This window comes from Thunnus albacares, chromosome 19, assembly GCF_914725855.1.
Source record: "Thunnus albacares chromosome 19, fThuAlb1.1, whole genome shotgun sequence".
Taxonomy (NCBI): Eukaryota; Metazoa; Chordata; class Actinopteri; order Scombriformes; family Scombridae; genus Thunnus; species Thunnus albacares.
In genome coordinates this window covers 2469484-2484913 of record NC_058124.1, presented here as the reverse complement: position 1 = coordinate 2484913, position 15430 = coordinate 2469484, and the positions used below count along the sequence as shown (strand labels likewise).

At 38.6% G+C, this 15430-nt stretch overlaps 1 protein-coding gene and 1 long non-coding RNA gene across 7 annotated transcripts in view; one reads left to right on the top strand and one right to left on the bottom strand.

The window, feature by feature from the left end:
* phf14 (PHD finger protein 14) overlaps window positions 1–8335 on the bottom strand; it is a 95918-nt gene extending 87583 nt beyond the window's left edge. For 3 of the 6 annotated variants that reach the window (XM_044335171.1, XM_044335166.1, XM_044335167.1), the window contains exons 1-4: window positions 8204–8335; window positions 5906–6016; window positions 4811–5580; window positions 3008–3140 (exon numbers count right to left, since the gene is read on the bottom strand). In XM_044335171.1, coding sequence (XP_044191106.1) covers window positions 3008–3140; window positions 4811–5580; window positions 5906–6016; window position 8204 — 1015 coding nt within the window. In that variant the 5' untranslated portion in view covers window positions 8205–8335. The remainder of the gene's footprint in view (window positions 1–3007; window positions 3141–4810; window positions 5581–5905; window positions 6017–8203) is intronic. The other 3 variants (XM_044335169.1, XM_044335172.1, XM_044335170.1) reach the window with 2 other exon arrangements.
* LOC122969478 lies at window positions 6026–10184 on the top strand. The gene is made up of 2 exons (XR_006399029.1): window positions 6026–7596; window positions 8962–10184. It is a non-coding gene; the product is annotated as an uncharacterized LOC122969478 (long non-coding RNA).
* The last annotated feature ends 5246 nt before the right edge of the window (window positions 10185–15430 follow it).

Genomic DNA, 15430 nt, shown 5'->3' with positions numbered 1-15430 from the left:
GTGTTATGATACAGTATGATCAGTGTTTCCCTATAATAGTACAGGCCTGGCGGGCCTCCAGAACCCCCCGCCAAAAATAACACCAAGTATTCATTCATTCGGAAATACACTCCGAATGTCCCAAGTTAGTTCCTGGGTGTAAAGTCTTGTGAGGCCATTGTGCTGTGACTACTGACATCTAACTATAAAGCAAGGCATCGCTGTCTGTCCGTCCGTCATCTGATCGACTTCACAGTCGGCGGGCGTATTGCTGGGGACCCAAGGATGAGCAGTGTTGAATTTGGTGCAATTTGAACATGCAACATGTTTAATATTAATAAACTTTGATTAAACAAGCAAACAGTGAGCTGCTCAGCTTCGTGTCTGAATGCAGTGGGGGCTGTTTGATATAAACACTGTCACATCACAGTGGGGCGGGGCTTCTGGGCTGTTACTTGCTGAGTGGGACAAAGGTACGCACCCTGCTCAGTTAAACTGCCCAAGAGGGAAGAACAAGCTGTTTAGTCTCACTGGTGAAGTTTCTGTCTGGATTTAAACCATTTCATTTATTAGTCTGTATCAAACTTATATATACTCATATTATTTATTTTAATTTAATTTCTTTTGCTGTTGTTGCAAACACAGCCTTCCAAGACTCTGCTTTGTCAGATTATTTGTAAGACACTGCTATAGTTACTGATTTTTTTAAACATGTGTTGAATAAATGACTTATTTATAACAACACATTTCATATTTTCAAATCTCCAGTCAGCTTTTAGCACTGACTTCATCTAGGGCACTATGGAATGTGTTATAGCTTTTTATTAGTGGTGTCACATTGATCCAGCTTGCATGGTCAGCCTTAACTATAGATGTCTGAGAGAGGTCTACTTTAAAAGAGATGACTTACACAATGATTGATTTGGTATCCAGCAGGTCAAGACACACTCAGCTGATAGAGCTGAAACAGGAAGTTTATTCCCTCCTCAACCCCTGTTGCACAATTCTTGATGTAATAAGAAAACAACACAAGATTCTACAGGATGCTACGGTATGAGCCTGAGAGGGAAATCACTCCCTGTTGTCATTCAAATAACACAGTGTCTACACAACATGCATAAGAAGCATGTAGGATGTTCTGTGACCTTTCTGACAGTGCACACAGGCTGTGGTTTTCACATGTGTACACAGCTTCCAAGAAGAGAGTCCTAAATAGCTATTTGTCTAAACAACAACACTATCATCAGTGTTAGCAAGGAATATAGAAAGTACCTGAGGGTAACGTCTGAAAGGTTTGACTTTGAGAAGAGGAAATGCATGTCAGCAGCCCATTGGTTGGTCAAAAGAGTAACTGTGTTGCAGCCAGATTCATGAGACAGTCTGAATCAGTTTCCTGCCCTTCAATAACAATAATACCAAATCCATTTTAAAAAGTGCTGTAAATGTTCTCAAATACACTTTACATGATAAAAAAATGTTAAATATACTGAAGATGTCAGCAAGTCAAAACTGATGAGGTTTGATGAGTCTTTTGAATGTTAACACCTTGTATTAGCTTAAACAAGCCTCCTTCACAAATTTAAAAAACACATTCTGAACCCTTTATTACTGGATTTTATCTGGAAAATGGAAAATCAATGTCCAACTATAAAGTAAGAAGATGGGACCAGATAGTGTTTGAATGTTTGAATGTTGGAGCTTCACTGTGTAGAATGATGTATATGTGCAGAGTTTGTTTTCACATTCATGTGCTGAAAGTGGAACGTTTCTGTGCTCACTCAAAATCCAATGTTAAGGGGCGGGGCCTATGAGCGTGATTTGTGACATCACAAATAGTATGAAGCCAATCCTGGTCCAGTATTCAACTTACAAAAGTGTGATGTGGAAACTTGAAGCCTCCAGTGACTTACAGTGAAGTAGGAGTTAAACTACTGAAATGAAATATATTTGCATATTTATAGATTCTGGCATTTTTAATGAGGTAGAAGGAGGAAATGTAATTTTAAGGATTTTAACAAGATAATTTAACTCTTTTTGTGGAAAAATCACATTAGACACAAATTATTATACAAAGTAGAGTAATATACATCTTACAACATATCTGGAGAGGATTTTTTAAGTTACTCTTTAAGAAGGTGTTGGGTTCTTTAATGTTGTCTCAGGATGCGACACAGATGACAAGCACTTCAGGCTGAAGCTGCAACAATTGTTGTTCCACAGAGAACTAATCAGCAACTATTCTGATGATCAATTAATCGTTCGTTTTCATTTTTCAAGCAAAATTGTTCAACATTTTGTGGTTTCAGCTTCTCAAATGTGGCAGTTTGTTGTTTTTCTTTGTCATTCATGACAATGAATTGAATATCTCAAAGATCCCCTCCAGACATGTATTAAGACATATAAAAATACTCTGTTTGAAACAATAATGTGTGTCTAATATGGTTTTTCCACAAAAAAAAGGGCATAATTACTGCTTTAAAATCATTCAAATGGCATCTACTCCTTCTCCCTCATTAAAAATGTGAGAATCTACGAATATGCAAATATATTTCATTTTAATAGTTTAACTGCTGGACACAAGATGTCTCCTACTTCACTCTTAGAAAAAGAAAAGGAGTGCACATACACTCGTTCTCAGTGTTTGTGCACTGGAGGCTTCAAGTTTCCACATCACACTTGTTTAGGTTAACCAGACTGGACCACGATCGGCTCCAAACCAGTTGTGATGTCACAAATCACACTTGTAGGCCCGCCCCTAAAAAATTAAATAAGTTCAGAGAAACGTTTCACTTCCAGCAGATGAATGTGAAAACATACTCTGTACATACATCATTCTACACAGTGAAGCTCAAAACATCCAACTGTAGGAAGAAGAAGAAAACACATTTTTGAGTGGAAGGACACTTTAAGGTTTTGGATTGTTAATCAGACCAAACCAGTCTTACTACTATCACTATTGTAGGCTTGATGCTTTTTTTTGGCCCTGCATATATCACCAGTGCTGTAGTGGACTAACTGTGCAGCTTACCTTCGTGCACGGTCACCCCACAGTTGTCACACTGGATGATCTCATCTGCATCCTCACTGTTGTCTCCCAGACAAACACAGCAGATGAGGATGTGCTGAGTGCTCCAGGTCTGGGACCGGTCCAGCAAGGCATCCTGGGGGAATGAGGAAACAGAGCAACTGTAAAGCCACTTATCAATGCCTCCTCCCTCTGTTCTGAGCACAGATCCACTAACTGGCAGTTGGCAAATCCCATATACAATGTTGATGGACACTATGCTAAGTCGATTACAACAGAGGGAGAAGCATTCTCCTGGAATCACTCTGATACCATCTAAACCTCTCGCTGGATTATATGATGACTTTGTGTCTCACATTGTTGTTTGGTATTATGGAGTGCTACACTAAGTAGCCAACGTGCAGGCCAAATATCCAAAAGCAACCGCTGACATGATCAAACTAAATTGTGGAAAACATTTCGAGCAAAAGTTCCTGTGAACTTCAAAAACTTTCTAAAAACATTATTATACAACTTCAAGAAGTTGTTTGTTTGCTGTGCTGGTTTTGTTTGTTTCCCAGTCTCTGAACAACTTAACATCTAGTGTGGGCTGCGGTTCAAAGTCTGTGTTGTGTCTCAGCCTGCTGTCTGGCTGGGAGTCAATGGACCTCATTCACAAACAATGCGCACACGTAAATCTGCGCTTAAACCTTGTGTACGAATGTTTTAAGCACACGTCTGGGATTCAACAACATGTTCTTACCTGAATTTGTTTTTACTATGTGAACAAATTCAGATCCCACCGTGCTCAGTGTCCTTAAACCACTCTTTCAGCTTTGACTTGGCTGCTGTAATTACTGTAGTAGCAGTAGTACTGTAGTAGCGCTTTGCTTCTGAAACACTCCCGGTGGGGTATGACATCATGTGAAGGACGAAACAAAACTGCGTCAGAAAGGGAACGTGACACAGACGGACACGGTGGGATCCATGGAAACGCACGTAAATAATATAATATCATAAACCTCTTAAAAAAATGATATAGTCAATACTTATTTAATGTAAACAGTATATTGGAACCACAGTTTTTATTTTGTTATGGATGTACTGTGTGGTGGTGGTGCAACAGGTATGTAGGCTGTATACAGGATTCACAATCAGGCTCCAAACAGTTGTGCTAATGACATGTTCACCAGCCAAATCTGCCTTTTCTAGCTTCTACTTCTGAAACTAGTGTTTGCATTTCACTTGCAGTAAAGTTTTTCTACATTTTTACCATCACAGCCCCTCTTTGCAATGAGTGACAGCTCTCTCCACTGCTGCACCACTCCAACAGAGCTTTCCTTATATAGAGAAATGAGTGTGTAGTAGTACGCTAATTATCGATAGCGGGCACACGCCTGTCAATTTAGAATGATTCTGATTCACTAACATACTCACGGTGGTGAGAACAAAATTGGCCTGTGCGCACATGTCATGAATCTCACTTATTTTGTGCACAAAGAACATTTCTGCACACATATGAATGAGGCCCAATGCTTCCATGATAGAGCAGCCAGTGATAGAGCTGTGAAGTTACCGCTTCATGCAAATCAGTTTAAAATAAATGATTTGATTGCTAATTTGATTTGCTATTTGCATACAATTTATGGAGACAATCAATGGTGTTCTGGCTGGTTAATGCACAGATGGGGAACCAAAAGATACGGAATGCTCATTTCTCCCTTATTGATACTTGTTTTATACCTGTTAGCTGCAGCAACAAAGAAACATGCAGTTCAATTTCCACAGGACTTTGAATCTGACCTTGTGAGATGAGAGACAACTCACCTCGTTGCCCTTTCCCTGGGACATGCTGTCATTAGTCAGCTCTTCATCAAATGCACTGCTGCTCTTAGCTTTCTTCTTGGGCTTCTTCATTTCCTTGTCAGTATCACTGCTGCTGTTGTTGTTGTTGTTGTTGTTGTCATCACCATCTTCCTTGTCATCGTCGTCGTCGTCATCATCGTCGTCGTCGTCATCATCGTCGTCGTCATTATCATCGTCGTCGTCGTCGTCACTCGCGCTGCCTCCGTCCCCTTCCTCTATGCTTCCTTTTTGCGTGGCTGCCTTGCCTTTCTTCTTCCCTGCTGTGGGTCTCCAGTCGTTATCGTCCTCGCTGTCGTAGTCGTCCATCTCGTTCAGCTCCTCCATGGTGGTGAAGTCCAGCAGGGGACGGTTCCTGCGGAAATTCCATTTCTTGGGCTCAGCCTGTGACTCCTCGGTGTTCACGCTGCCGGATACAGATGCCGAGGCGGAGCCGCTGCCGGCAGCAGCCGCGGCTGCGGCGGCGGCGGGCTCGGGCTCCGGAGTCTTCTTGCTCTTACGTCGGCCTTTGGGTGGGGTGACGGCTGGGGTGTCTTTGGTGGAGCTGTCTGAGGAAGGCTGCTGTTTGTTCTTCTCTTCATCTTCCGTTAAGTTGTCCTCAGCAGCCAGGTCTTTGGCCTCTTCCTCGTCTATGCCGTCGTCTGCGGAACCGGCGTTGTCCGAGTCGCTTTCTGAACCTGCGGCGCTTGCTTTAGATCCTTCCTCATCACTGCCGTTGCCTGTGCCGTCTGATCCTGTCAGAACACAAAACCATGAGTCAAGAGTCTGAATGGAAGTAAACACAGAAACTAGCCACCTGTAGCAGCACGGCCACATTTATAGGAAACACATTTTCCTTTAACAGCATGATGAGTCCTCCAAAATGTTCAATACTGTGAAGGGACACACAATCGCTAATGCTTGATAGTTAGATAAAACTATGTGGACCTGATGTAACAGGGAAAAAACATCTTTAATCAAGGTCAGTAGCCAATATACTGTACACTCACTGGGCACTTTATTAGGAACACCTGTGCAATTAAGATATAAAACTATATATAAGTTTAGATCTATGCTTACCTGAGGCATCTCCCACTTCAAAGTCACTGTCATCTGAGCTGTCATAATCCAAGGCATCTAAGAGAGAGGCAGCAAGTGGCTTCACCTGCCGGCGTTTCAAACCACGGTCCACTAACAATGGAGAGTTGCAGAAAACAAGTTGTAAACAACAAGGAAACAACACTTGAGAAAGTTGTGATCTCCGTGTAGCAGGATTAACAAATTTGGCTCCTGCAAGTGCAGCGATGGGCAAAAGTATCAACACACAGTTAATTAGAGACGACTTGTTACTCTGTAACATGCAAAAGCTGTGATTAAATTGTTGCATAAAGATAAGCAGCGGTATTTATGGAGATCTCCATAAATAAATGACCTCGGTACCACCAATTCATAATGAGATACAAAACACAGATTGTCAAAATGATCAAAACAACATCAGTTTAGTCATCATCTCCTTCCTGTTCCTTCAGATCTCTGTCATTCTCAAATACATCACTGAAGAAAAAACACAATTATTCAATTTACATTCATGTACGACCAAGAAAACCAGCAAATTCTGAAATTTAAGAACCTGGAACCACCTGATGTTAGGTATTTTTTGCTTGAAAAAACACCCACCACTCTTGTTTTAGTGTCATATGCCAATTCTAAGTGCCATACACTTTGATTAGTGGTTTGCTGATGCTGTTCAGCTGGCATATGGCACGTAAAAACTGTCTCACACAACACATTTTTACTGACATACAGGCTGATGTTGTAACAGTTTGTTACTTCTTTATTGTTGTTTTTTTTTTAACTAGCATATTGACATAATGACCATAAACACATACTCAAACCATGTCCAAGGCTATGCTCTCTGGAAGGCATACAGAGCTCACACACAGCTAGAGCTAGCCCTGCTAACTTAGTGATGACAAATGTATAGTGACAGCTTGCTACAAGGACTGATTATCTTCCACTATAACCTTATGGCATAATCTACAGTACCGGTTTTACGTGGCATCTGCTGGTGAAAACTGGCACCTGTCAGTGGTTTTAGTGCAGTGTGCCAAGTCAAAGAAGCCGCAGATCACTAGTTACAGTGAAACACCACAAACAATTGCATATAACACGACAACAAGAGTGGCACACCATCAGACAGTGAACACTGGTATCTGTTGGAGGAACATGTGTGACATGATTGTAAGTGGCACACAGCAGCAGCATATCATAATCACTAGTGGTGTATTTGTTAGTAAGAATCAGTGTATGCTGGCAGGAAGTGGTATCTACCAGTGGAGCATGGGTGTTCATAATTGGCATATGCCAGTAACATAACAGGGGCTCACGACGTCAACAGTTCCAGAAGTGACATATGTGATTAAAAAGAGTGGCATAGTATTAGTCACTTTTTGATGTTGCGCCGTTCCAGTAAACTCACTTTATCTGCAGGCAGAACCGCGCTGTAATCTTAATAGTAAACAACATCGTGAGCAGCACTAATTTGATGTTAGTTCTGTGCTGGCATTATAGAATAATATGATATATATAAACTGTATAGCAAACATAGCAAAACATATAAAGAAGCAGATTAACTGAGGTATCTTTCCATCAGTCCTTGTTCCATATTAAGGGGAGTTTTGAGTTTTACTCTGTAAAATTATGTTGCTTCTTGTAGAAAATGCCCCACGGATGATGTTTACATTTTATATACCCATCAGCAGACCCGACAGGTAAGTTTTATTAGGCAGATTTAGCCCAATAATGTTGAAACTGAAATTTGATAACAGCTACATCGGTACAGCTTTCACACGGTAAAAAAATCTTGCTCTGTCCGCCAAAAGTCAAGTTGCATTTTAACTTAGTAAGCTTAAGTGTGCACAATCATTCCGTCAAAAAAAACAACCTTACTGACATATTTACTGCGACTCTGTCACACATTCAGGTCTACCCACACAGTTAACGTAAGCTAACTTGATTCTGGCTAGCATTAGCAGCAGTCATTCACGTCACATTATCGTTTAACGATGCGGCGTCTTTAGCATGCTCAACACAGTAACAAAAAGGGGATAAACGCTGGGGAACAAGATTCTGCCTCGACTGACAACAACAGACCGAGCAAAAACCCCAAACACCGAGGAAAACAAAGGTGCATTAGCATTAATAGCCAGTGCTAGTCACAAAGCATAGCTGAGCTAGCTTAGCCGGCTAGCAGCTAATTAGCAGCAGTTCGAGTCTGCAACGTAAATAAAAGGTTTGAATCGGTGCTCTGGCAAATTCAGCTAAACAACATCGTACGTATTCGCAGAGAAACATGGCATCGTGGAAAGTGGCACTCACTTTGTAGTTCGTATTTACTACAAAAAAGAAGGCAGGTCTCCTTTTAGCAGCATGTTATGTGGACAATGGAAACCACAGCAGTGACGTACTGACGACTGGATGTTGTTGCCATGGGGACAGTTGAGGAAGAAGATACAGGATGGTTAAATTTGAGGGAAATGGAAAAAAAGCATTACAGATCAGTAAAGACAAAATCATGGTGTTTATTATTTAATCACTTTAAATAATACTAATTTTCGAGCTGAACCTAGAACGGTATGAGTCAAATTAGGCAAATTATAAAACACTGCAAAGAAACCCAGTAAGAACACTGAAAATAGACACAAAAACTGAGTTGATTTAAAGCGCCTCACCTTGCTCTCCGAAGAGATTGTAAAATTGTAAGAGCATGTCTCATCTGTCAGAGATCCCAAAAGTACAAGTGTGAGGACCATCTATTGTCATTTATAAAAACGTGGAGATTAGCAACATGCTGGCAACCCAAAGACAACAAAATATTTAGTCAGTGTTGAGCAGGTGAATGTGAAACAAACATGCACTTCTTCCCAAAATGTGAAAACGCTGAAAAATATATAGATATTGAGCCAGACAGGCAGAGACTCTTATAAGAGAGTTATAATTTAGACTAAAAAGCATGGACACAATTATGGGAATAGTACATGATGTCATAGGACTCAAAAAGAAGAATTACAGCTATACATGCAAGTCATATTAAATTAAATGCTAATTAACAGAGTGTGTGTATGTGTTACTTTTAGAAAACCAAGAAGAGAGCGGATTTCAATCTCCTTCATCCATCACAGAGCCGAGACAGCAACACAAAGAGGACTGGAGCTCATGTTGAGGCAAAGGATGGTGTGCTACTACTTACTGAATAGTCAATTGTTAATTTGATTCCTATGAGATAATGGACACATTGTTAGCTTCTGTTTGGCTTGCTGAGTCTTACATGTAGAAGAAGAAAATATTATTAATAACATTAATTTAATTTGCTATTACTGTTCTACACAGAAAAGTACAATCATATAGACATGACATCATCGTCATATAAGTCAATGCAATGCTCTTCCTTCTTCTTCCCTGCACCACTTACTGTATGTGGCTGGTTCAGCATCATGGTCACAGATTAAATTCAAATCATCTTACAATCATCTTAAATATAAAAGGTTTGAGTTGGGATTAATACCAAATCATCCTATATCATAAATAATTCAGTCCTACATATTCTCTCTCTCACTTGTTTGGCAAAGCAGAGGCTGTTTTTGCAGTAGTAGTGAATGCAGCAATATTCCCACACCTTAATATCAAATACATAATATACCCACACTCTTGGAGTGCTCACTCTTGGGATCAGAAATCTTAGTTCAAGTTCATACAGCATCATTTCATACAGTTTAAGATGCTTAAATGAATAGTTTTTAAATGAACACGTATTGCTTTCTTTATGAGAGTGAGATGTTCAGATGGATATCAGTCTCATTCTGTGTGTTAAGTATGCAACTAGAGTCAGGACACTGTTAGCCTAATTTAATAAAAAATAAAAACTGATAGTAGAGGGAAACAGCTAGCCATGTTGAACTGGTCCTTTAACGACAGTAAACAGCAACAGAGAGATAAAAATGACTGAATAAAAAGGTCTTGAGGTTGTTTTTTTTATGAAAATAATATTGAACATATACAGTATAGGTCTGTGTTTTTGACTATGATTAATCATTAATATCATGAAATAGAATGGTATTTTTCATTCAGATGCAATTTTTAGAACAACTTGGTACCAGAATTAGTTTGGATTGGATTCTCTGGAGTGTTGAAAATGAGTCTAATCAATTTCCCCATTGAATTCTAATTTGATTATAATCAATTATCTTGTTCAAAAAATGTTTTTTTCTTTTTAATAAATACACGTTTCAGGCGTTCTGTTGAATGAAACGGCTAAGTTCCTTTATAAAGATGAAGTTGAATAAATACGTACTTTGGCTCATTTTCTATTGTCCTCCTTTGACTTTGCCAGTTTAGCAAATAAGAGACGATTAAAATAAATGAGCCTAGATTGATCCTGATACATGGTAAGGAGAAGACTGATGGGGCAGGCAAGCAAAAGGGATGATTACAACTGTCCTTGCTTGATGACAAATGGCCCTCTATTGTGCTGGAAAGAGGTAGTTTTTTATCAGCTTGCATCAAAACACTTTAGGGATATCACTGTAGCCATCATTGTCATCATCACTATCAGCATTTTCATCGTTTTCTCTCCTGCCCTGCTTTGATCAACATAGAGCCTGTGATGCAGCCAGATATTGTTGGAGGATATGACAAGTAGTGCTTCTGAAATTGCCCTGGTCAGTGTGATAATGTTACTGAGGCCACGTGTAAATATAACAGAATTACACTCATTGATTAGCAACCTTGTTTTCCCAGATAGATCACAGTTCATACAATTGCTGCAGTACAAATGGATAATAGAGTAGTAAAGGGCTACACTTCTAAGCATTAGAGTGGTTTGAACATTTTAATTCCACAGAATGTGTTTCTAGCCACATGTTTTTCATTCAGCCATTTTAACAGGCTCAATGTCACAGTAAAATATCTCTATTAGAAATCTAGTGTCCAGTGTTTTTTCCCTTCCACAGAAAACTTTAATAAAGGTAGACTTAAAGGAAACATACAACTTTCAGTTCAATCACTTGTGATTATATTTTACTTGCCAAATTGCTGACATCTGAGAACGCAGTGACATCACTTAAATTGAGTGCAATGGGGAAAGAAACCTGAACGGTTAGAGGATCAGACTGGTTTTTAAACTGCACAAATCAACATTTTTATATTAACGACGGATTAAATGACTATGTGTAATGTAAAAGTTCCCTCTCCTAGTGACGAACCCACAGACATTAATCACCAACTCTGAAGTTACTTTCAGATATACAGAGAATTTGAACCTTTTTCAGCTCAATGTTTTGTTTTTACAGCCTTTACAGTTCACCCTCACCACTCTCATCAACTTCAACCAACTATAGATTAGTTTGGTAGCCAAAAACACAGCTCCAAATGAATGATAATATCTGCTGGATGAGTAACTAGGCTAATGTTTGCTAACATTTTAGCCATATCAACTTTAGAAGATGATAATACATCATTTTTGTATATGTGCTCCCAAATGGCCAAAGCAAACCCTCTTGTTAGCCATATGTATTTAGAGGAAAAAACAAAGGCCAATGGTAAAAAAATTGTAAACCTTCATCACAGTGTACAGACTGACTTACTAGCTCAACTCTGACCTACTGTACTTGATAGTTTTCCTGTGCAATCAGTGACTATGTGCTCATTTTCAGTTTTACTCCAAATAAAGTGGTTTAAATAATCTGAATAAATTTTTGGCTTGTTTATAACCTGATGGTCTGATGGTCTGAAGACATGTTTTTTGCCCTATTTGACTTTTTTTTTTTTTTTTAGCAATAGTGCTGCATTCCCAGATCTCAGTTACCTTTGTGACAACAGTGTTATCATATCCAATAGAACCAATAATCACTGTATACATACTGAGTGATGTTGTAGTTTGATGGAAACTCAAACCAAATGATGATCAGCACTGTCATACTGTCAAAACAGAGCATTAGGTTAGTGCATCTCTTCTTTCATCACTGGAAATAAAACATGGAAGCTAAATACACAACATGAAACAGTCCAGAAAGCCATACACTCATTGGTTTAGAACTAACAGACTTGTTGAGTTGTGGAGAAGTTGTGCACACAGCAGCTAATGATCATACAGTGATAATGTTATATAATCAAGTATACAAGGCTATGAATGACTTAATGTTCCATCTAGAAACTGTATCCTGAATGATCACACATGGACTCGTGTTTATTTGGCAAATTGTGATTAGAATCTTCAAAAAGGCGCTTGAGTAAATTAAAAGGGACAAATGAGGTGCACAAACCGTACTGTATACATTGGAAAGTAACCTATTAGGCAGAATGAAATGCAGCACATGATAAAACTAGATGGTGGTGAGCGACTTTAGTGAAGTTTGATTTAAGAGGAGCAGTAGGAAAGGCTGTGCAGGCTCAGTGCAGAGAGCTGAGATCTTGAGAAACTGTCCTACCACAGATATCAGTCAGCTTGATGAGCCAGAGGACAGAAGCAATTACATCAAGAGCAAGAATAACACAAGGTTTAGGAAATAAAAACATTACTATAAGGACGCACCATGACAAGTAAGGTTTAAAACCTCATTTGAAGAGGAGTAATTGCATTGGATGTTGTTTATGAATCCTAAGGTAAAATGTACCAAAATGTCTCTGTTGATCTACAGCCTCCAACCACCTCAAGATTTTGCATTTAAATTGGAATATTTATCCATTCATATGGTGTAAATCATGTAGCACCATGTTCTGCATTTATCTTTATGGGACTGCCTTTACATTTCATTCTAGATCTGGAGAAACTGAATTGTATTAAAACCCCAACGGCAGTGCCAGAAGACGTCTTAATGCAACACGTTCGCTGGTAACCAATTACTTCAGACACGTGCAGAACAAATTATATTTAAGCAAGTGTCATTTTTCAGCTCTCACTAAAATGAATATGATAATGCAATTTGATGAACATAGAAAGTAAATGTTTTATTATTTAACACAGTGGTTGTCAAACTGGACAAGCAACCTTGTTAAAGATGGACCCAGTGGGTAGCAGATATATTTGAAATAGTAGCAGTTAGATTTATTCTAATATTTACTCCCTCAGTCTATAAGATTATCCAGTGTCACAAGAAAAGTCTAACAACTTGAATTAATAAATTAGGTTAAGCCTTCCAACAACTCTAAAACATAATTGGCTATGTTGACTGAAAACAGAGCAATTAATAATCTAATATATATCTATCTAATTAACTAATAACAGAAATTAGGCTACTGTTGCTAAGATAGAAAAAGGCATTGAAATGAGCTTATTTGCTGACCAGCAGCTAATGTGGTTACAAGTAGCGATTATGGGATAATTATGCTAAAACATTGTGTAACAGTAGTGCAAGTAAAGATGAGTCATGAAGGCAGCAAAGTGGCTCAGTAATGCCAGTTGCACAGCTAATGTTAGCTTTAACTTAAGATAGACATTGTCAACATTAGCTAACTTACGCTACTGGTCACACCAGACCAAGTAAGCCTTTTATTGTTTATAAGTTCAACCTTTCATTTATAAGAGAATGGATGTGTTATTTCTTTCAAAATTATATTTGTGTGGGACATAAAAATGCATATGCACACACTCCCATACATACATGCTATAAAAATATAGCACCAAACACTAAAGCTGTAAAAATGGTGAAAAAATAATACAATAGTAAAGTGCAACCAATGAATCAGTTTACTCATGTGTTAGATGCGTCAAAGGGCGTAGAATACATAATTGTAGCAGCTTGAAGAGAGAAGCTCTTGGAGTAGGGATGTGCAGAGGGCCCAGTATTTGTATTTGTTGAGGCAGCAAAATTATTTGTATTTCTATTTGTATTCGAATAAAAGTGGAGAGAGGCTTAAAAATCCTGTTTTTGTTTTTATTACGCTTATAATTTTAGAAAATTAAAACAAAAAATAAAACTAATAATTTTAAAAATATTTGTATGAAACAAAAATTCGTAAAAAAAACTCCCCCCAAAAAACACTATTTGTGCTTGTGCCGAATAACGTATTTGTATTCGAGCACACCCCTATCTTGGAGACTACTCCGATGCACCAGCAAGATGAAAAGATTGTGACTGTGGTGTGCAACAATTTTAATCCCACGTCACCAAGAGGGTCAAAACCTCCAAGAAATATGAACAAAGACAAATATATATATAAAAACTAATGAGAAAATATGCACATAAATAAGAGATTAATTTTACTGTGTTACACAGAACTACATGGACTTACAATAAATGGTACCATACTGTATCTGTACAGCCAGCTACAAGCTTTTGGACTCAAAAAGGCACAAATCTGAGAGTTTTTGCTCACACACTTCAAGTGAATCTAAAACATACAGTCAGTTTACCAGCTGGCCAATCTACTGAACACTTGCATTTTTTACCCTTAACTCTACATCCTATGGTCCCACCCTAAACTGCTCCTTTTACAGACCAAGTATCCGCCCCTTTAGAAGATGTTCCTTAGCTGTCCTCCTAAACATATACATTCACAACACACAATAACAAACATACACACACTCAGTCACACAAACACATACACAGCATAAGTATAAGCAAGGTTAATAGATGTCATGGATACTCTATTCATTAGCCCTGGCATCTTGACACTGTGCTACTGGGCTGTGAATAGACTTGTCTTAGTGCAGCTGGAGATCCAATTGTTTCCAGATAGGCTTTCAGCTCTGCCACTTTAAGTGTTTCAGTCATGTTCAAAGAGTGCCTCTATTGGAGATATTCTCAAAAAATGCAGATGGCATGTGTCTGACAACTTCCAATTTCCTTTAAAAGGCGCAACTATTTATAAAACTTCCAGGCACTCTCTCCTTGGTGCTTTAGACACAGCTTCCATTTCTCTGATGGATTGGCTGTCATATTCCGACAGTGCAGTGCTTCTTTCACTTTATAGACGTGTCTGTGCTCCTGACTGTGCACTGCAAGCTGTAGTTTTTCTCCCTTATCGTTGCGCTGCTGTTTCCAGCCTCTTCATACAAACAAACACTCAGCACAACTGAATAATCACGACTTTGGGAGGATTTAACTCATGTAATGTTAACTCACACTATGTAAGGTAGTCATCATCACTCTCCAAGGACAAAGGTTTGGTTTTAACTTTGGTGAGGACATTTTTTGTCAGATGGTCAAAATAATTGTGTGTGTGTACTTGTTCTCTATCACTCTTTTCTCTTTGATAGGTACATGTGCTCACACACATACACACATTAAGAGCCTGACTCTGCAAAATGTTTACTTCAATGAATATGCATTGGCTGACTTGCCTGAAACTGGACTTGTGATTTTTACTCTGATTTTTATGTTTTATTTTATTGATAGACTACTTAATTATAAATCTGCAACCAAAATTAATATTTAAAAATAACATATCATAGACTGTCACAATAAATGAAATAAAGCTGTAGGTGATGTGCTGCTCTGTAACTTGCTTCTGTCCTTCTGTCAGTATGTGGATTTGGGCGACGCGACTCAAGAGTTTCATGACAGAGTCACAGTGAGGCTCAAACCTTTCTTTAAATCATCTCAAAAA